At 38.7% G+C, this 23996-nt stretch overlaps 1 protein-coding gene across 1 annotated transcript in view; it reads left to right on the top strand.

The window, feature by feature from the left end:
- The window catches only part of Sol1, a 359519-nt gene that overhangs the window by 299306 nt on the left and 36217 nt on the right, over nt 1–23996 (top strand). Inside the window, exon 9 of the mRNA XM_046615171.2 lies at nt 20608–20794. Coding sequence (XP_046471127.1) covers nt 20608–20794 — 187 coding nt within the window. The remainder of the gene's footprint in view (nt 1–20607; nt 20795–23996) is intronic.

Below are 23996 nucleotides of genomic sequence, written 5' to 3'. Positions count from 1 at the left end.
ATCAAAACTCCGAACCTCGAATTGATCAACGTGGTGGGTTATAAGCAAAAGATATAAAATAATGACTAACATCAAAGAAATGTACTAGTTTTTTAAGAATTTTAAATCAAATCGAAACTTCTCATCGATATCTCAGCTCTTGTTTACGATGTCAGCATTTTGTATTTTTGTATTTTCTAATAGATCTTAGTTTCGCTTGCGAAAATTAATTGATTCGATCAATAGTCAATAGAGGTACGACTATCCCTTAAGAGAAATTTCTACAAATGATAAATTTTCTGCCCAATAACCTGCTGAAGATAAATTTCCGCAGTCAGGAAATTGAATTACAAGTATCACAAAACTATCGAAACTCTCACAGCTTTGAATTTAGAAATTGCTTCCAAAGCCCCCGTCGGGTTTCGGATAAGTTACCAACTCTTGTAAACACAACTCGATGCGCGATTGCCTTTTCCTATCTTTCTTTTTCCAAATCGCAGCTGACTCACTTGGAAAGAGCAATTTACCAGGCACCAACACACACCTGGAGTACCGTCGATCGATCTATAGCAGAAATTTTTTCCACCCCCTCCCTTAGCGATATGCGAAGAGTGATCGATGCGGCCGGGGGAGGGGCCCGCAATTCCGCAATGCGGGGCCTTCTGTACCGGCCATGCAGCGATCTTCCACCCGTTTGCGAGTTTTCATATCGTTGGTGTACGCAGCACATCAATTCCCGGAGCTTTTCGCGGTGCGAAAAAGCGAAGAGAAAGAAGGGGGTAGAAGAAGAAAAAAAGAAAGGAAGGAGTCGAGGAGCGGAGTTAAAAAACAAAAAAAAAGGAAAGCAATCGACAAATGTGAGAACATTAGTTCTATTGACCTCCGCAAATTGAAAGAACTGCACGATCGTACGTCAAAGAGTTTAACGGGTTGCGAGTTACATGTATACATGTGTGTGTATATACATATACATATATATGTATATGTCGGAGAAAAGCCACGGAAAGGCGGAGAGGATGAAAATTGATTAATTTGGCAAGGATTACTCATATCAAAGCGTGACGATACCGAACACGTCCGGTAAGCTCGCTAGCTAACCCGTGACTGTCGATTTCGTCCAAGCGTTGTTACAAACAAACCATTTGTTTGTTGCTAAGATTCCGTCATTAAGCTATATTCATAGCTTGCAAATAACGCTTGACGCTTGATACGTTGAACTCATCGAGAGTTCAATTTCAAATGAAATATCCTTTTATTCTTAAAAGACTAAATACATTTTTAAATGGAATTATTGAACAAAGATTTGTCATACTCCGACATATATATATATATATATATGTATACGTGTATGTATGTGTATACATTTTGGTGGAAATTACTCTTTAAAATACTGATAAAATACCGCATATAACCGCTCCGCACCCATAACAAAAGTTTTTGCAATAAATATTACCGCCTTGTTTGTCGTGAGATTTCAGTCGGGTTTCATTCTAAGGGCGCGAGGCGAGGCGAGAGCGAAAAAATACTCTTTCTATTCTCTTTTTTCCAGTCCAGTAACCACAGCCGCGAAATGTTCGCCGTTTCTGTATATTATGTATACATGTCACTGTATATATGTATATATATACAGTATGTATATATACACACATATATATAGGTATATATGTATATTCTGTATGTACCAGAGATCAATAAATTTCAAGTGTTACGTGGTTTCGCCTCGCACACAACGCATCCGGCTACAGATAATTCATCCCTTAACTATATTATGCTTCGCCGTGTAAATAAATTCAAACCATTCCAACCCTCTTGGCTCGAAGGGAGAAAAAAGGGGAAAGAAATATTCAACAACAAAGATAAGTATTCTACCGGAAAATCTTTGATACTTTACAGCGCGAAGTTGCTTCCGTAATGTCTTATCGAATATCCCTCGAGGTTACGGTTACGGTTCGTCTTTTTTTTTCCCTACATTTTTAATGATTCAACCGTTACTAAATCAATTTTAGATATTTTTTCACAAAATACGTTGTGTTTTAAAGCGCTAGCAGGTGTGTTTCTTCGAGAAAACGTTGACGAAGAAGTAATATTAGTTTCGTAATATTTGAAAAAGTTGAAAAAGTCGAATCTCGGTCTGCCTTATAATCTTGAAAAATTTGTTCGAAGGTTTAACGTTTTTTTCCTACGTTCTACTCCGTATGTTTCACCCTTAATACATCACGTCAAATTTGACGACACTTATGCAACGTGTTATAGGTAGAAAGTTTTTCAGGCAATTTGGGAAAAAGGGATGTAAGTCGATTAAGTCCCTCGGCTCCCTCGATTTCACCCCTCAATTACGCGGCTCGACACTGTATAGCCTCATAAATTAACCGCACAAGCTACCGAACCGATCAGAACTCGGGGAGGTAGTTTTGGCCGAAGAGCGCTATTAAGACGATCTGCCAGATGGTTTTGGCCCGGTTGACGGCGCTCCGAAACCTCCGGAATATCGTCATTCTCCGAGGGATATTCCCCATAGTCGAGGAAAAGAGACGGACGTCGTCGAAGGGCTGCCCCTCTTTATACGCGTAACATCACGTGACACGGCATCAATATACCTAAACTCATATATGCCAGGATCGTTGAAAATCTCTCTCATTCATCCGGCTGTCTCGTCGTGCAGCTGGGTCAATATCGAGAAAGCAAGCTATTTTTTCACCATCAAAAAAAAATACGGAAGGTCGGAAAATTTATGGACAAGAATTTTTCAAACTCCACATCTCGGTCTCGATTATTGGCAAAAATCGTGCCGATCAGGTTTTCTTTCTCTACTAATTTCAATCTGCAGAGTTTTCCGCTTTTCATCCGTTTCCCTCGCTCCTCGGGGAGAAAATCGATGTTGGATACACGCGGCCCGATTCGTGACGTGGGATTTGTCCTGATCGCGGCTCAAAGAGCCGGGTGAAAGGTGTCGGTGTGAATCGGCATCGAGCGTTACAATTTCATCTTGAAATCGAAAAAAGCCCGGTGCGTTATTCATGACTATATTCCCGCATATTATTCACTTTGACAGACGCCGAATGCAGGGGGTGAGTTTAAGGGATGGGGATAACGTACGCTTAATGAACCGAGGCTTTTGACCGTGGCGTTTATCGTCCATTGCATGGAGGGAAAAGCCGCGAGCCTTGGCAATGCCGAAGTGCCGATATATTCGTGCGAATGGACCGATATAACCTTATTTCACTTTTCCTTTTCCTCCTTGAATCTGCAAGGATCGGTGATAAAGGGCCAGATATTAGATACCAATATCCATAAACAGTATCTCCCATTTACAGATCCGCGGCATAATATGCCGTGAAAAAAAAATTGAGCTCACTACTAAAATCGAGGAAAAACGTCGACTTTGAAGTAGAGTTTAACCTTCGTTCTTTCATAACCTTGCATATTCGCTGTAAGTATGCCTGTACAAGCTTCGTTTATTATGTAATGCGGGGTTTTATTTTTTCACTTTCGATCCCTGCACCCTAAAAGTGTATACTTATTTTCTTTTACCTCAAAACCAATTCCTCGGAGCGGTAAAACCAATGTCGGTAGAAAATATTCATAGCGATGGATATGGAGGACTATAAATGTCCAAATCTTCCGGGCCTTCCGGCACTATACTCGTGGCTCGTTTTACCTTTGTTATTTATTCATTCGTTTATTTCATACATTTTCGCGGTCGATTTCGAAAAGCTGACTGACAGCTGTCTGTGATTCTGAAATATTCTTAAATAACACCTCAAATCCTTTCTTTTTTTTTTTTTTGTTTTTTGCATTTTCTAAGCTCACCATTTTTTTCAACTACTCTCGTTCTTTTGGAACCAACGACGAAAGAAATAAGTCGTAAAATAACAATGTTGTTTGTAGAAAAAAAAAAAAAAAAAAAATTGAGAAACTAATGACGTTATCGTCCTAAAATCTAAAGGTTGATTTTTATACTAAAAGAGTTTCTAAAAATATCACGTACGCAATTACATGGCTAAACGCTTGCTTAACACATTAAAGCTCAGGAAAAAACTGGCTCAGATAGCATCAAAATAACTATTCCATTATGTTAATTGCAATTGTTTATAAAAAATGATTCAAACAAATTATACTGAAAATCATTATTTTGAAAAACCGACTGCGCCAATCGATTCTGCGGGAAAAATAATAAAGAAATCCCCGCATGACATTTTGTCGTCAGAGTTCAGTTCGTTAGTGTAATAGTTTTTACGATAAGAATTATGAAGACTTGTAAATTTATTTAGCACGATCTTACACTAACAACCTGGACTCGGCGAAAAAATGTTATATAGAGTTGTTTCATAATTTTTCCCGTAGAATCGATTGGCGTGGACAGTTTTTCAAAATAACCATTTTCAGCATAATTTTTTAAAATGATTTTCTATAACCAATTGCAAACGACGTACGAAAAAATCGGTATATTTTCTTTCTCCATTTTGCTACGAATGCAATAATTAGTTTGATGCTATCCGACCCATTTTCTCATGGGCATTAATGGGTTAATGTACCGTATAATAGTTTGTATAGTCGTGAAATTAATTCCAGTTGAATGTTTTACATGAGCTATAATATTCAAATACGAAATATACGAGCATTCACTCTCCTAGTAATTGTCGTATAATTGTTTTATAGAGTATTAAATGCAATGATATGAAGTCAAATCTGCGCTTCGGGCTCTGCGATCCATCATCATCTTACGCTCTGCTGTAAACATGTTCTAATATAAATATTGAACCCGTGTGACCGGCAAAAAATTTAATTATGCCTTATATTATACAGTTAAAACACACGATATTAGCAGTAACATGCCGGATGAAAATTATCGAGGGGAACCGGGGCACATCTATATTAGTAAAACAAGAAAACCTTGTTTATCCACGGCCGAAGATTGCCGCGCAATGCACACATTACTGTAAATTCAATTTTCAGAAATTATAATCTCGCCTACCCGGCGGCGGGAACTGATTGAATTCATTGATTACATGCGTTTGATTTCTTACCGTGAAACGTAAATATGCCGACCCTTCGGCGCTCCTTTATGGTACCAAAAACCATAATACGAATTTCAATCCCATTAATTGTCTCTTTGTTTCGACACATTTTTTGATTACACTCACGGCCTTGACCCCAATACAATTAAGAGTTCGCCTGATCATTTATTTTTATATCTTCTATCGAGCATTTGTTTCACATATGTTTTCCCTTCGTGTCTTACTGTAGATATGTGTTCGTGAAATTTATTGGAAAGAGAAGATTCAAGAAATAAATTTTTATCGTGATTCGCGAATCGAGGGTTTTCACTTGATGTCACGTATCCTCTGTAAAACAGTACAGAAACATAACTTTCAGCTTCTGAAAACTCGAATGGTAATGTAAAAATTGCAACCAATTCCGTGGGAGACGCAACAGGTTTACACAGCTTTTCTTTCCGAAGTATTATACAAGAGAACGTCATTGTGCGATGGGTGTTATAAAAATTGTTGAAATGCAAACATGGTGCAAATTTTCTGAAGTGAGTGAGAATTAAAAAAAAAAAAAAAAAAATCGCGACTGAAAACGCAAATGAACGAGAAGAAAACTGGGAAAGAGATGATGAGATAACGTGTGCAATAAATGGTAACGGGCAAATAGATTTTCCACAAATCACTCCGATTGAAATAAGGTTACAAAGGTGCGTCCAAATTTTTTATTTCGCGGACTGAAAATACGGATGTATGGATAAATTTCTTCGAAGCATGACGGGGCGGGGTTAAAGTTCCGAATTTGAAAAGTTTCGAAAGCGCTTAATTCCAAATTATCCGGTGGCGAAACTTGAAGTAAATGGATCAAACTTTTAAGAAGCAACAAAGTTTCGCATGGTCGGAAACCTGACGGCTCAAAGTTCCGAAATGCACGATTCCGAAAATTCAAGTTTCGATAGAGTGAAATAGCGAGAGTTAAAATATACTTACACATCGTAGTTTACGCAACGAACGGACGTGGAAAATTAGAAAAACCGAAAATCGGAATGACCAGGATTCCGAAATTAAGTATACCGAAATTTGAAATTTTTTTTTTGAAATTTCACTAAGCCAGAAATTCGTAGGAACGAAAATCTTCGGTCACTCAGAACCTCGATGTTTCAGATTTTTGAATTTTCTCACTTTCACACTTTTGGGACTCTGACGTGTTGGATTTATGCCCTTTGGAACTTTGAGCGTCGATTTTCTGACCGCTCGAAAGTTTGATGTTTCGTCAAAGTTTGATTTCTTTACTTTAAGTTTCGCGCGCCAAAAATTTCGGAACTTAGCGCTATCGTAACTTTTCAAATTCGGAATTTCAACCCCGCCCAACATGACGAAGGCAACGTTATATCGACGTGTTTTTACGTCCAAGCACATACATGCTGCATGCTTATTTCTATCTCGCAGCGAGTAGCAGCTGCTATAAAAGTTTCCACCCAACCTGCTGGAACTCGGTCCTCTACGAGTTTCGAGGAAAAATGTAAAATGAAGAATTTTAAAAAAGTTTCACTTTTGTTATACTCTTGCTGCCTTCGTCCATTAATAATCCCGGATGTACGTATAGCTCGACCGCTTTCCGTCCCTCGCCCACCTCCTCATACTTACGCAAATTTTATTTAACGGATACATTACCTGCTGCAAGCTCGCTTATGTTTATATTTCATCACGTACATCGTACGTCGCATTATCGAAACCAGTAATTTCCGTCAGAATACGACGTAAGAGATGATGATTGCAGGGTTGAACGAAATAGCTTTTCAATAGAAGTACGCGAGAATTCATCACAGGTCAGCTGATGATGCGATCAAATTGATTTTTAAAAAACTCGCAATACGGTTAATACTTATCGTTGAAATTATTTCATGTAATTTTGAAACAAATGCTGATTTTCACTCCGCGTGAATGAAATTTTTACAGTCGTTTCTAAAAGCTTTACCATAAATTGATCCCTCCAACTCCAGGCTTACAGAAATTTCACGATATTTCTAGTAGTTCGAAAGATTTTACATCGTTCAAATAATTCTAAACGATTCCCGAAAATATCACGCGAATTTAACGAGGTTAATGAATTGTACGGATTTAAAAAGAATTTATGCGTTTTGAAAAAAACATGGTATATTACACGACTGTATAATTTTTATTCATTTTTTTATGCTATTACTTGAAAATTATTCGCGAGGTAGATTGAATTTCGCAGTATTTCCTTTTTCAAGTAAATTCCGAAGCTGTTTTTTCTTTATTCACTCTTTCTGGACCGCTGCGATTACTTGAAATAAATTTAAAAACGTTGAATCAGGTCTCAAGATGTGTAAGACGGGACAGAAATTTTAATCAACGCAAAAACATTTCCAGACACGCCTAAAGCCTGAAGTCGATTCGTTAAAACGAATGTCCAACTTGAGAGAAAGCAGAAGTCTCAGAAATCCTTAGATTCCAGAATATAAGGAAAAGGGGGGAAAATGATAGAATTTTTTCACCCCTACCGCTTTCATTTCTCGATCGTTTAAGCGGCACGGAAATGGTCGGAGGTTGGAAACGGGCGATGGGTGATGGGGATGAGGTTACAGATCCCTTAACAGCTGCAATACTTTTGGTAACACCGTTCCGCCCAATCGAGCAACCATTACAGCCATTAGCGGCAGTTCCGGAGCAGCTCTTCGGCACTCCGCACTTTCCCACGTTTAGTTGAGGAACGGTATTCGTATTTACATTTTTATGGGGTCTGCGACGAAGACGATAACGATTATGTGTACAAGACACACTTTTCGGTATTGATGAATCAATCCAGCAACGATTTACCGCAATTATTACTCCCACCGAGCTGAACGATTTTAAAATTACATTTTAGGAGAGACGAAGGAAGAGAAAGTCACGATGGAACGATAGAAAAAAAAAAACGTGAGAAGCGTAAGAGATGGATAAAAATAAAACGTGTCTCGGATTTTCTCTACACTGCAGATTTTGTTTTTCTGCGTTAGCTTTTGATCCTTGATCTTATTTTGATCTGGTCTCCTTTTGGATTTCGGCTCCTTTGCCAAGAAGCCGAAATTTGAATTGAACGAAACTGACAACGAGTACAAAGGATCGGGAATCCTGTTGGCCGGAGGATCGTCTCAAACTCGGGAGATCATAAATCTTGCATTTCATTATCAAACTCAGCGTGAGACTTGAAGTTGGATATCGCAGGGCACTCGCTCATCTTGACCTTGACGTTTGACCCGGTGACCTTTGTCACGCGAATGAATTTTCTCAAGGATCAAAGTATTGAAGTGAATTACCTGCAGCCGTCGTTTAATTTTTGATATTATTAGTGTAGAAACTTGATTAAAAATACAAAGAGACGAAGCGAGCCTTTTTTTCGATGTCCGTTGCCTCGCGGTATGAAAAATAATACGAAAGCATAGAATGAGAATTTTTAACTCGGGAAGAAGGAAAGAAAACGACTCGTATAACCGTGTTCAAAGTGGATGCGTAACAAACTTTGGTGTACGACTGACGGTCTTCTGGGATCCAAGGAATATCACATACTTCAATTTTCAGGCTTAAGAACGCGGCCTCATAATCCCACCCACCTCGTTGTTTCCCAGTCGCAGGATAATAAAAGTGAGTACCAATTTGAAAAGATGATAATGCCAAAGAGAATAAGAAAATGAAAAGAAACAAAGCGAAATGAAAACGCGTGGGAAGCCACAAAGGCTTTTTCGATCAAATTTACGGTCGTAAGAATTGTCAGGTTAATTGATTCCTTTCCGGGAGCGGGAATATAAATTCCTACCAATTGTTGAATTTTCACGGCATGATGAAAATCCGGCTGAGTGACTGACGAGTGCTTCTACACCAACTTTTGTCATCCTACAAAGCCGCGCCTATTTTATTACGTCGGCAAATCCAACAAATCTCAGCCAACTTTTTGAGATGAAAATTTTGATCTTCGTGCTATTTGGATATTTTTAGTAGAAAATAAGATCTGAAAATCCCTCGATTTTGAGGAATTTACGACTTACCGTTTATGAGAAAGGCGTTGTTAAATTTTATTGCTTTTGTGAATTGAACCTTTGTCTTCAAATTTTGAACACTTTCCGGCGTTGGGAAAAAATGGGATTCGTTTTATTTTCAGCTTGAATAACTCCGATCTTTGCGAATATGAAATCCTGTAAGATAAATACGTTTTTTCGAAATTTTCAGTCCAGTATATTCAAAGGAGCAAAAATTAAATTGTTTATATTTTTAAATAATAAATGGCATATAAAATTTCTCGAGTGGAACGAAAATGAGCTCATAATTTAGTGGATATAAGTATTCTATAAGGGCTTAAAATTTACTGAGTAAGTATATTCCGTGTTCTTGGAATATTTGTGCCGATTCAATTATGATCCGATTTTCCTTCAACTCGAAAAATTTCAGGATATACAACAAATTCTCTACTTTTCCACAGACAACAATGAAAATGGAGAACTGCCAAAAACACGCTTTTTAGAGAACTGTTGAACATTTTGGCTTAAAAATTGTTTTAGAATTTTTTGAAAGGTTATTTTTCGAAACTATATAAGTGTAAACAATAAAATATCAAAATGCTAGATGGCACCACAGATCCGATTCTTCACATTCAAGTACTGGAAATCAACGAAGAAAAGACGTGGGGTCGTTTGTACCCCAGTGTGTCAAACAAGGGTTAAATGAAATTGGCCCGTTTTGACGCGCAAGTCCACCACCCCTTAGAGGCGTAATATCGCGCTATTGTAATAATGTCAGGAGGGTCGAAGCGAAATTAACGATGCAAAAGACTCGGCGTGGGCGCAGTTGTAATTTCGACTAACTTCGTGGAAACTGATATGATTTCTTGAGGCAATATTATGACAGCGCCGCTTCGCCGTTAAAAACCATATTCGCGAACTCCCGTCGCTTCACTGCAATATCCGCTATATTGCGAATCCCAATTTGCATACATTATTTCTTAGACGTAAGGTGTATCTTATACCTACCTCGACTTATACGTCCCGTGACATAATTTTGGCGCGGAATTACTTCCGCCCCTACAAAGACCGCGCTTCGGAGACTACAAGCCAAGAGTCGCGACGTCGTCAATTTTCCCCTGTTGGCAGAATCGCGTCACGGCTCATTGAAGCCGTCGAACACACAATTTTTTGCAATCGAGATCCGCATCCAAACCGCTTTCGCATATTACGAAAACGGCGACATGTAATGAAATTCGCGATCGGTAAAATTGTCCTAAGCGCATTTTCTTTCAGAAAATTTCTCTACGGCACAATCTTCGCATAAACACATCTATTTTGAGGGGCTTCTAGCTTGCTGAAAATTTCAGCTCGAACCGCGTGTCGTCGACCGTATCGTGACCCAGGCCGTGGGACGCAACTGTTATATTCAACGAGTCAATTATAAATCCAGGCAACCCGGAAAATCAAAGGCTTGTACCCCCGAGACAGCAAGGGTAGTGCTCCGAGGGGTGACTGAAACCCAAGGCACGGTACGAGGAGTGAACGCAACGTGCAACGGGCGGTTCTGAAAGACAGAACGCAAAGATGCCTGCGTCACTCGAGTACTCGCATTCAAAGTTCGGGGTTGCCTTGATGGATGTGTCGGAAGAACAAGACTACGTACGCACGCTACCGAAATTTGCTAAACGCGCGAAAAATCTGTTCCGCGCGCAGAGGACGCCACCGGAAATCGAAGCGATCAAACTGAAAATCGGAGCACCCGGCGCGAGGGATCATTCCAAAATTATCACTCGGCGCGACAGGTCGCTAAGCGGGACTCGGAGCAGCCGATACACCCGGTAAAACCGAGATTGCGAAATCTCACAATTCGAGACTTACGTGATCCGATAAAAAGTTTAACGGTTTGGAAATAATTTGACGATTCTTATGAAATTTAGTTTCTCAATCATTTGCGGCGTCACTGATTGCGCTTTTTATTCTGAAATTAAGGTTTACAGAGCGTCACCAACTTTCAAAATTTTACATCACAAACCGACAAGTCTCTTCTTTTCTCAAGCTTCTCTTCTTTTTTTTTTTTTATACTTGACTTGGTATTTTCCGTCAGTGTTGGCTATTTTTAGCGCATTTCATTCTCCTCATCGAGTGAAACACCAATTATCTATAAATCGTGAAAGCAACGAAAAATATATAATCACTCTCTTTATCACAACGAAACCCGAACAACCTGATCAATTTTACATATATCTTAAGGTATTCAAAAAAAAAAAAATGTATTTTCTCTAATGCGCCTCAAAATTTCGCCAGAGCATCTCAAATAGAATATCTCAGCCAAATATGAGCTCCTGATATTGATATTTAGAGGTCCCTATTTTGTTTCTTCCATTTTTCATTCAAATAACACGTGAAAAAGAATCGGAAAAATTTAGATTCGTTTTATTCTCGTTAATGGCTTGACTCATGAACTATTTAAATATGGATACTTACACGAAATTTCATATCCTATAAAAAGATACAAAGATAGAATTTTCCCAACTCCAACCGATTCAGAGATATTCAAGATGACTCAATTTTTATGGACGATAACGGTATACGGCAGTCTGATGTATACGCATAGTAAGCTTCGATTACTTTTTTTAAAGCAGAGCTCGTCCGATTATTTGAATCTTCCTAAACAGAAATGAGCACGTCTCGTTACACTGGTACACAAGCAGCGGAGTGATAAAAGAAAAATCGATCCTAGACACATGGCGCGCTCGTTTAAAATCTGCGAAATGTACATGTCGACATGGACGCGTGTGTACGTATGGACTATTAGTTTTGGCATTAGAATCCAGCTGTCACCGCCAACCCCCATTCGGTAAACCTGCAAAATTAATCCTCAAGTTGGCGTCGACGCTGCGTAATCGCATTCGCGACACAAATTCCGAGGTGCAACTCGGGTCTGATACTCTTGTGCAAGTTACAAGTTGCCCAAATCCTCCGCAGGATTTCGCTAATAACTCAAGGGAACTTCTTAGCTTCTCTGTCGTCACGTTTCATACAGAAGACAGAATAGCATTTTACAAAGATTTAGTGCACGGTTCATTTCGAGACTTCGAAGACAAACATTTAAGTTGGCTCTCTCGTGTGTCTAAAATACTTGGAATGATATATTTTTGCCCCCGTTTCAATTAGGTCATTTAATTGGGAACTTGTTACAGGGCTTTAAGTGACTTTATGAAACTCACGGTGACTTATAATAACTTTCCGGAACTTTGACGCAAGCTATGAAATATATTCTTCAAACTTTCAACAAGAAATCAATGCGGTCTATCGTTACTGTAAAATCTAATTAATTCTTTCCGTAAAAATTTCAGCATATAATTCACCTTTCGCTGCAGCCTCGAATCACGGGCACTAAATCATCTGCAATTTGAGCGAAAATAAAATAAACGAGCCAATTGTTATGGAACACCACACAAACACACACACACACACACACAATATATATATGGGGCATTCCGTGCCAACTCAGTGAGCCGGTGTTCCCGACCAATTTAGATTTTTTTTATTCCTTATTTAAGTTGTCTCAGAAGAGCCAGTTTTTCTAAAAAATTCAAGACATTCCTTAATGTTAAATGAAGATTTTAAGCCTAGAACAGGAATGTGATTCCAGTTTTTTTTTTATTTTTCCAGAGGGATTCAAACACTTTATTTCAACAATTTCAACGCAAGTTGCATGATTTTTTTGTTTCGGATACGATGATAAATGTGAAACATTAGCAGGAATGAATATTCATTTTTCTTGAAGACACTTATCGCCTATTATTATTCATCTTTCGGAAATTCTGAGAAGAAGCGTTCACACTCCCGTTCTGGGTTTAGAATCATCGTTTCACATCACGGAGTGTCCGTGAATTCTTTGAAACAAAAATGGCATTTTTGAAATATCTTGAACAACGAATTATAAAAAAAATTAATAAAGAAATCGTTTTTTAAACTTTTTCGTGATGCTTGAAGAAAGGTGGATCATATAAAAAATAATCAGAAAAATCTAAATTGGTCGGACTCACGGGCTCGGTGAGTTGTCCTGGAATGCCCCATATATATATATATATACATATATATATATATACACATATACACAGGCATAGCACGTGGTATCGAATTCATCGACTTTATTCCACCATAGGTTGTAAAACGCCGCTATAATACTTCCGTATAATGAAATTCTGGCTTTATTACCGTAATACTGACCAATATGACATACGCCAAGGAAAATTGTGTGAGCGTATCAAAACATTAAAGGGTTTCACCCCGGGATGAGTGAAGCATTATTACTGGACACACGTCTGTTATATGATCATATTCAACGACCGTGAACATTGTTTCGGAAATGTTGCACATTTCGTGGCAATATAACCAGGTCAATGATCATTCACGACTGGTTAAATCACCCACTGCATTGTTATAATAACAGTTGTCAATTATTTTACCTAAGAATAATTACAGGCAATAATTGAATACCTGCAGATATTTTTGGCAGCTGTATGAATTTTTAATTTACATTTTTTTTTTTTTCTCTCTTCCGAGTAATCGATTAATGAAACGTGTAACTTTACTTACTTTGATTGTAAGAAAATGTTGCATTTATTACGATCACAGTTGACACTACTACATTTTCTGCGTAGATGCAATATTAAATCTGTTCACTGTGTCTCTGTGACCATAATTTTTTATTTCAACATTAATGCCTTACAAGAAGATTTATTGTTGAACCGACATCGAGCTTGGGGTTACAGGAGAAAAAATTCGCATTCAATTTGTACCCAGAACAATATTTTTCGGTTACGATAAAGAAAAAAGAAAGATGACGCGATGGAGACGCGCGATGTATAAACGCAAAGTCGACGATAATATACTTTCTAAACAAATAGATAAATAGGCGGATAAACAAGTCCGGGAAGAAATATAGGGGAGAGGGAGATTGAAACTTGCGCATATTTATACGGAAGGGATACACGGGCGATCCTTGAGAGTGGCGGGCGATTAAATTTGTTTCAAATCTTAGGGTGAATGAGGATTGAAAACGGTGACAAAAAAAAAAAAAAAAAATGGGGAATAAGAAAAGCGTAGCGAAATGCCGGAAGCCAGTAAATCTCCTGCCGCAGTCAGAATTGAGTTACAGCTCCATTCAGCATCCACGTTAAGTAACTTTGCTTCAGGTTCGTTTCCCCTCCCCCCCCCCCCCCTCACCCCGCCTCGTCATACTCTTCTCAAGGAAACTGCGCCCCCAAGGGGTTGCAGCAAAGGGTGCAGCAAAGATTCTCCTTCCGGAATCCGCTCGCCAATTGCGCAGCACTCTCGATCATCTCGGTGTTAACCGAAATTCGAGTGGAAATTCGTCGAGGGTTTTCAGCCGTTAAATATTTCATTTATTCACCGCAGCTAATAACGAGGGAATCAACGGGTAATCGTCATCGACCGGAAACTGCCGTGAAAGAATCGAGGCGGAAGCTCTTGTAATGTTGACAACTTTCTGCTGCCATAGAATTTCAATCCCCCTTATTCGAAACGAAATTTCCCGATTTTTACGCCTGGGTAAAAGCTCGTCTGAAAGAGATAAATTCTCATTCTTGCGTCGGTCGTTTTATTGCCAGTTGAATTAAATTCATTCGCCAAAGAGATGATCGAACATTATATTTTCATTGTCGCTCGTATATATATATATATATATTTATTTTATATGCAATTATTCTCCGGAATACGCGTCGCGTAAAAAAATCTTTCGCGTGTATATTTTTTCTTTCCAGATATATTTTCCATCCCGCTTTTCTCCCAAACGGATTATTTTCCGGCCAACAGAGGTGGAAACAATGAGATTGCGGTATGCTCCGACGGAGTTCGTTACTTACTTCTTTCATTTTACAAATTAACCGTCTCAAAGAATAATATATCGTAGTATTTGTTATTCACCGAGACTGTTAAACATCGATTAAACAATAATACGTCGTGTAAGACACGTTGCAGTATTATTTGTCAGCATCCCCCTTTCTCGAAATATTATTTCAAATCAAAACCTATACTTTCAGAAGGTGGGCGTCAAATTTTTATTATTTGTTTGAATATTTTTTTTTTTGCAAATTTACCACATTGTCAAAAATTCAGCTCCCACCACCCGAAACCATAGGTTTTCGTCCAAGCCTGACATAACATGAAAACTTTTTCTCAAAGGTGATACATATGCAGTGTGTATAAATTATTTAAAACTTTACATTTCGTAAACGACAAGCTTATGTTATATTCTCAGTGGAATACGACGCGACGTGTCAAAATGGTAAAGAAGGCTGCAAGGAGAACTTGACGAAGTGGATGTGTGTATTATTCTGCTGTATGCTTGCGTTTATCTCCAGAGACTTACCCAGTAACGCAATATCGTTACGAAGGCTCGATGGCCTTTTGAAATATAATCGAGTCAAAGTTGGAGTCTGTGAAGTCAACCCTCTTGTGTATGGTTATATGCCGACTCACAATTGAAGCAGGTATACTCGATAATCCGATACACGTTGAGAGGATCAACGAAACGGAGAGATAAGTAGAAAACAGGCGTCGAACTACTTTCGAATACTTCAAAGCGTGACATTTGATCTCCGAAATATGTATGCTAATTCTTAAAAAATATTGATACAGACAGAGGTCTTAGAAGCGGGATAAAGTCTTCAATCAGGAAATATCGACACCGAATTTGGTTTTGTTCAGTAATATTCTGTCGCTTTTCCACCATTGTGAAATGTCTTGGTTTCAAAATACATCCCCGAATTTTTCTTTATCATCTATACTCAACGCCTTTAACTTGATTGCAAAATTATTTCTGACAGATTTTGACCCTCTCTCTCTCTCTCGCTCTCTGTCTCCGGGCAAATCGTTATTAAAAACTGAATAACCAAAGGCCGTATCAGTACGTGACAGCGTAAACAGCGATCGATCTCTGCGACGAATCACGTTTTCTATTCGTTTTTATCTTCCGTTTCCTCTCGCCGATATTTCCTTAATTCCTGCAGCCATTTTGCAAAGAAGAAGAGAGAGCGCGTGACACGCGATAGAAATACGAAACGGAAATACCAAACACTCACGCAAGTCTGCGATACGCGTGAGGAAGCGTGAAACAGCTCGCGTGTCACTAGGTGAAAATTGATGCTGCGATACAATCTACTCCATCTTTGACGCGATTTAACGGCCGACGTCTATGCGGCAGAAAGCCGAGCTTTCAACGATCTCAAAAGATTTTTTCAATCAAATTTCATCAAAGTCTGCTACAGTAATGAGGAAAAAAATCGTATCAAATTTTTCCCAACGAGATCAAACTTCGAGATGTCGAAAATTTTCGTCAAGTATACCGGAACTCGAAAATTCGACGAATCGAAAACAAGATCGAGAAATCTGAATAAGGTCAAACATTTACAGCTTTATAGGAAAATATTTGTCAAACGTAATTTCAGGGTTTTAGGGTTTTAATACGAATATAAAAAGATAGAAATATAAATTAAAAAATGTCGAGTTGATGAATCCGAGAAACAGTGAGCGGGCAGAGAGACATGGCGTTGAAGAGGGTGTAGAGTTAACGACGTACAGAATACAAGTATACAAGCTTATAGGTACACTAATTCTTGCTCGCCCGACCTCGGTTTGCTCCGACGATCACAAATGGCATTAAAATTAATTACAGTTGGTACTTTGGTGGTGCAATATTAATACTGTCGTTTTAGTATCTGACTTACTGATTTCATATCTGTAATAACCGTGTACATATTACACACACACACACACACGCACACACATACGTACTCTCCTCGTTTAATTAGCGATTCTCCACAATTGCGGCACCTCGTTATACACACATAGACAGGTGTATCGATCTACGCACACTCCGCGACACAGTTCTCGACCAGCGTGAAACTGTTCCAAAAGCTGATCAAGGCGTATATTATATTCATCGGTTAAAGTTGCGTATAATGTACGTGAAACATGGTTAGTTGGTTGAATAATCGAGAGAATGGATGGTAATGGAAAATACGTACATCGATACAAGAAAAAACAAAAATAAAAATGTATTAAGGCTGCTGAGAAATAACTTTCAAATTTTTAAAACCATTGACAATTTCCCAACATACCGTTCTCATGATGATATTTTCCTGCAGTTGAAGAATATAGAATTCAACTTAAATCAAGAGATGATAATTAAATAATTTGCACTGGAAGATTTCACGTGAAATAAGTATACTTCTGGGTGAAGTAGACAGGAAATGACATTTCATCGAATCAAGAAAACTCTTCCTTCGCCATGTTTGGTAATTTCCGAAAATCCGTTTTCTGTGCTTATTTTTTCAACTCAGTTGTCCAAATCTCGTATAGTCAACTTGAAAAAATAAACTTACGAGTAGAGAAAAAGTTGCCGAAACACCGAAGCAGCATGATCATTTTGTTTTTCGAGTAAATATCCAGACTCGAATAGATTCAAACAGTCCGTTCGCTTTATCATCGAGAGTACAGCTTGTGCTTTGATGTTTTGTGGTCAGACTTACAGTTACAAAGTTAAGGTGGCTTAAGCCGAGTTTACAGTGCTTGAACTTTTTTCTTTCTTCTACTCTTTCACTTTCTCCTTTTCACCTTTTGCCTCGATTTTTCGTTTTTTTCTTTTCCTTCTTTCCCTTTGTTTCTTATACATGTACTCTACCACAAAGAATCTTCAACGCTGCCAGCTCATGAATGCAAATTAAACCCATTGCTTTGCCCCCGTGGTCTTCTTATTCGCGAGGTATTAACCCGAAACCCTCACCTCCAACCCCATGACCTTCACAAATGGCTCACTGTGTTTTTACCGCCATTTATTTCGACCATGCAGTTCGTAAAACAAAAAAAAATTGAAAAAAAAAGACACAGGAAATTAGATGATTAGCTAAAGTATGTTGCTTACGTGCGGTTGAATCGTTTTTGTTTTCATTTCCGTTTTGCAAAAGCAAGAAAAAACAAAAAAGGATCAAGGTATCCGTACAACGTGTAACGTCGTAAATGAACAGAGAACGAAGCCTGCAGCTATGGCGATTTAAAAATATTTCCTAGCTTAGGCCAGAGTTCTGGGAATATTTTATATTCCACCTGCATGGTGGAAAAGTGCTTCTGTGACCTATACCTACATGACAAGAGAGCGTTTCCAACTGATTTTCCAATTCTAAAATTACCACCAGAGAGAAAATGAAACTTGTCTATACACGCGTATGGTAGAATATAGTAGACTGGCGGGATGAAATATTAGCAGACAAATTACCGGCGGAAAACTAATCTCCATTGTTATTACACGGTAAATGTAATTAAGAAGAAGCTGAGATCACCTTAGGCTGTGTAATGTTTCTTTTTTAGTTCCGTTTGTTCTTTCGCTGCTTGCATATTGGAGAAATATTCTTTTTTCCTTCTCTCGACTGTCTTGCTCGCGTTTGAGGACCGAGGGTAAATCTGCTTTACCTATAACAAACCGGTTAATAATGCAAGCTCTTTTCTCCGCTCGCTCATGGCGCTTGCATTCGTCGTTTGCGCACGGTGTAAGGTTTGAATCCCGGGGGTCAGAGCCCCGCGTTTAAAATCTCTTCCACTTTCCAGTGTAGGCAAACTGAAGGGCCCGCACTTGTGGAAACTAGGGAGCGGAGGTCCGAGCTTCGATGTCGAAGGGCTGAATACCGAAGCTCTGGGCTTTGGGCTTTGGGCTTTGGACTCACCTCATTACCAACAAACTTTGCATCCCCCCTCCCCCCCTCTGTTTGCACCCGTGCGGTGTACGTAAACGTTGGCAGGAAAACACAACGGCGACAAAGCGACAAACTTTCGTTATTACCTACCTGAATTCTAGCCGGCGTTATTCGTGAAAAGCTCGGGTTATTCATGACGGCGTGGTTTAGAACGTACAGTTCCGCCTGCTGCAGTCGAGCCTCGGTATCACTTGGAAATTCAGTTTCGCGGTATTAAAAAGTATTATATTAAAACGCGAACGGCAGAGACAAACAGCAGAAATGTATGTATGACGAAAAAGGAATACTTCTCTTTTGCAATTTGCGTCTCGAGGTTTGTCGAAGTTATTTATTTTTATATTTTCACAACACGAGCGAGAGGAGTAATCAAGGTATCAAAAGTTTTTTGCCTCCACATCTGTTACAGTCGATGACACGCGTTGTTTCTTCTCAGGCAATAATCTCAGACGTTAATCAGGCAAACAATATACCTGCCTGTGTACTTGTATTCGAATATGTTTATCGGGTCAAAAAAAAAATCTCACCTCTTCGAACGTGTCATCTATTTTACTTTGGATTTTCAGAAACTCCTGTAAAGCTCTCAAGAATGACGTTTATTTCTTGTCTTGCTGCGAAAAAGTAGACACTCCTTAATACATTCAAAAGTTTCAAAGCGGGATGGAAATAGGGTTGTAATTAACCCTCCGTATCCCTGGTTGCTTTTCAGACCCTCGGTATTCCCCCTGGGCTTACGTTCTCAATGTGTGCTCTCTAAGTGTTTCGGACTTTGAAAAAATCTAGGAAAAAATCAGGGTTACTTCTCGGAGTGTCTGGTACCTACATCCAAAAGTTAGCGTAACGTCAAATGTGCGACAAGAACTTTTTCATGAAAGTTGAAATTACCTTTCCTTACTTCGGAGAAATTTGAAATTTGTATTTCGGCTATGACTTTGAAGGTGCCCAAGGGATGTGAAGAGTTAACAATAAAGCGGTATGCATATTCCCGACATTTCAAATGTTCTGAACGGATTCTATATTCTTAGAATATTCATATTACCGACGAAGTGCTTCTCCCAGATGAAATCAAGTGTTCTACTCTCCGCAACACCGTTTTTTCAATCGTGCTCATAAAAAAAAAGTATCAAATTGGTATTAGAAAATTTTTGGGTAAGGATGAATTCCTTGCTAATAATTTTTCATTCTCCTTAATCTTCTGCACTTGTTGTTCGTCAAAATCCTCTTATTTAGAGACATAAATAATATAACTATATCGCTGTTATTGTTACGACATATCCCTTGTCTCGACGGCGAGCAGCGCCCTTCGGTATTATCGTTTCTGGTATTATTGTACAGGTCTGAGAATACGGCATTGTCATATCCACGAACGTTCAGCCGGTTATATATTTACCAACAGCTCCGTGAAAATCATGACGGGAGTAGACGACGTATTGACGCAGACTCAGCGGCGCGTTTGCCGAACTTTCGTCTCTCCAGCTGCAGGTATTGATACAGATAAAGTTGGCGCAGAGTCTGGAAGGGCGAAAGAGCGATTCAAAGAAGTGTTTGCGATTTTTCTCGATCGGTCAGCAGCCCGCTGAACGGAAAATCCGAGGTCCGAAAGAGGCGGAAACGGCAACGCGTGCGAAAACATGATAAACGCGATTAGCGCCGATACTCTCTTCTTCCCTCGAATAAGACGCGGCAACGGCGAACTTTCCCGAGTTGCGAATCCCGGGCTTTCGCCCTCGCCTCATGCAATCCGCAACTTGCTAATCCGCGGAGTCTTCGCCCGGTATAAAAAGTTTCCTCACCACCTCAACGCCGGCTCTGATCCAGATCCCGTTTACATAATCGATCTACTTCTACTTTTATTCTTCGTTTCAGCTTCCTCCTGCGACAACGTCTTCAACAGCGATCTCACCAAGACCGGCATCGTTACGTCACCCGGGTACCCCAATCCGTATCCGGCCAGAGCCTACTGCAGATACGAGTTCCAGGGACGGGGTAAGGAGCGGGTTCAAGTCATCTTCCAGGAATTTCATCTCCACGACATATACACCGATCCTAAGGAGTGAGTAACCAACCCTTCTCGTTATCCTACTTTTACGAGCTTCTTCTTTTTACACTCAATTTTTTTATACGACCGCATCGCGATTATATACTGTGACGGAAAAAAGAAAAAATAAAAACGTCCCTGGCGAACGATCGCTGCAGGTAGATTTTACAATGCATGGAATGGTGATGATGTTTTGAATTCGTTTTTTTTTTTTTCTTTTTAAACCCTCTTTATGTTCGTCGTTTAATACGAGATATCGGGCAATGTTGTTACAAAAGTCGAACGTACTTGTAAAGCGGAAAATTTTTATTCTACACAATTAATTATCACGTGATACACCTACTATTTTTTAATTTTAATTTTTTATTTGCAAAATTCCGAAAGGAAAAACCAAAATCTTCATTGTTCACCTAGGGTAAAAAAATTTCTTCGCCTCACAGTGTATATTTTCGAAATTTTACGATCGACAACTGCAGCTGATAAGAAACGAAGCGATAAAAAAAAATATGGGCCTCACAAATCTCAAAGAGCGTTTTGTCACCGACAAGTGCTTACTTGCACCCGGTAACTATTCACCGGATAATCCACGTCAACGAATTTGATTCTGCACGATTTATCATTGCAATGTATTTCTATTGGCAAGGAATATTTCCTATTAAATTGAGGTATTTTATTATTACAACCGCTTAAGGCTGAGCTATTCCGAAAGATCCTTCAGTAATTTGTGCGACAAATAGACAAGAGTATTAAATACATGGACATTTTTCGAATACAGATTCCTTGGAATTTTCAACTGTCTCGTCGATTTTTCAGCTTTTATTTATCACCGCCGGAATACACTCTCGACTTAATACATTGTAAAAGAATGTAACATCCTGCGGTGTAATACTCTCGGTAAGTGATTGTTCTTCTGACCGGGAAAGCGTCATTTACGAAAGAGCTGGAAACATGGCAAAAATCATCATTTTCCTCAGTAAGAATGAATTGAAAAACTGTTTGTTTTTTTTTTATCTTATCGAGAAATAGCCTTTTTCAACAGAAAAATTTTAGATAACATCTGTACTTTGGAAAACAAAAAGCAAGCTAGATTTAATCGCATCCCCTCAAATCCTTCACTAATGAAAATGAAAGATCGATTAGGAGGACGACGAAGAAATTAATACAGAAGCCAGGTATATCTTTCAGCTGCGAAGCTTCAACGTTTTGGAAAGTTGGATTACAAGCTGGAATAATTGCCGCGTGGGAAGACTCGCTCATTATAAGTGTATAAAGTACGCGAAGTTTCAACCTACTCGAAAGTTCAAACTTGCAGCCTCCCTTTTCTTAAAGCGACTGTCAAATAGAACTCTGCAACACCGAAACTTGACAAAGAACAAATGAACCGAGCATTTCAAATGATGCTGATTTTTGCGTCAACTCGTCTTATTTTTCACGAATTTTAAACGTGATTGCCTTGAAGCGATTTCTTCGGTTCTTGTCACGAAGTTGATGCCCAATTTTCTAGAAAGTAAAATATTCCTTCTATCTGGTATCCATTCCAAGAAGTTATTGTAAAAATTGTTTTTATTCTTGGCAAGCTCATTTGCAAGTCGGAATCTATTGAAGCTCGAAGCTTCTTGAAACTTTGTAGTTTTACTAAAAATTTTACGGTAACATTACAACACCAATTTTACTTCGTGTAATTTTTACTTCGGACATTCTATCACCATATTTTTTTTTTTCGAGAGTTTTGTATTCGGTTGAAGAATTTTGTTTATTGAATTAATTATGTTCACGCTTTTATTGACGTTTTCTGTTGCGATTGAATAGAATTGTTCAACTAAATTACACGATTCATTGACATGTCCAGAAATCGTTCGAGCTTTTTTAAAACTTGCGTTGAAAACTGTCAGACTTCTGTTTTGTTTTACCTCTCAAAAAATACTTGTTAATTTCATAGAGTGGGACACGAAGCCGATCACGAGATTGAGCTCTGCATTATCGACTGAATTAATTTTGTACATTTTAATGAATTAATTAATTTTTCGAACGGTAAAGCCATGGGAATTAACGATAAGCTTGAGCCCATCTGTGACCAGTTTTATATCAAATTATCGGAAAATTAACAAACTGCTTAACAAGGAATAGGAAAAAAAAAAACAATTGGGATTGCGGAATGCAATTAAAGGCTGAGAAAAAATTCCAATAAACATTAAACAATCAAGCGGTACATATTCCGTATTAGGTACGATGAATAACGGGAAAGACAGGAATGCTTGATCTCGATGAAAATTCCAGGAGCTTGTTAGCAATTCGGGTATAATGTAGTGGAAAAAAAATTGAAATTACACGTTTTTACGATTCTTCGTTTTCCATACGCGGACTGCGAATAGTGACGGGATAATGTGTAATGGTAATGGCGGCGAGCTTTGCACGAGGCCATTTCAACTCCGATGGGAGAAACTTTGTCACGTAACTTCTCATCGTCGCTATGTATTTACGGTTTCCTGTCAGAGCCCGGTATTTCATTACTGCATCTTCAGCCGCTGGTAGTTCCTGTTCATTTTCCTAATGCAAATATGCGTCACCGAATGCAGAGCCGCTTCTCTGCGCTTTTCGCTACGGACATTCATAGGAATTTTTACTCCGGGATAGCTGAAGAAATTTACCAACTTTCGTACGGCTATCGTCAGTTTTCAGAGACGAAAGTGTTTTTATACTTTAAACATTTTTCGGCGAAGGCCGCCGAATTTTCATCAATTTGAATAAAATAAGCCGCTTGAATTGGCATTGATTACGATTTGATTTTCGAACGGAAGTGTTATCCAAAAAATATTACACATTTAGGAGGAAGCGATGATAGTTTCGAAAGAAAATACGAGATTTCCGTGCGATACGATGAAAAGAAAAAAACTTGAACTGGAAGTACAAAAATGATTTTCGGAAAGGGAGAACTATTTAATTATATACTTCTTTGAAAGTGATTTAGAAAGGTTTTTCAAAATTGTAACAACCACAACTTTTTTCTGCTTACTGCTCATTTCATAAACAGAATTTTTGTGACTCACTATTAATGATTTTGAATTTTGCGGTTGACAGATCAATTTTTTCCATAAAAAAATTTGAATCTGAACGCTGTTTCGCGTTATAGTGAATCCTGACGCAAAGACTATTTATCTGTGAAAAAAATTCACGGGAAGCAAGCGGTTCCAAATTTTTATGACACTGAGCAAAGAAA

The sequence above is a fragment of the Neodiprion pinetum genome, chromosome 1 (genome assembly GCF_021155775.2).
Source record: "Neodiprion pinetum isolate iyNeoPine1 chromosome 1, iyNeoPine1.2, whole genome shotgun sequence".
Taxonomy (NCBI): Eukaryota; Metazoa; Arthropoda; class Insecta; order Hymenoptera; family Diprionidae; genus Neodiprion; species Neodiprion pinetum.
This window is presented reverse-complemented; position numbering and strand designations above follow the sequence as displayed.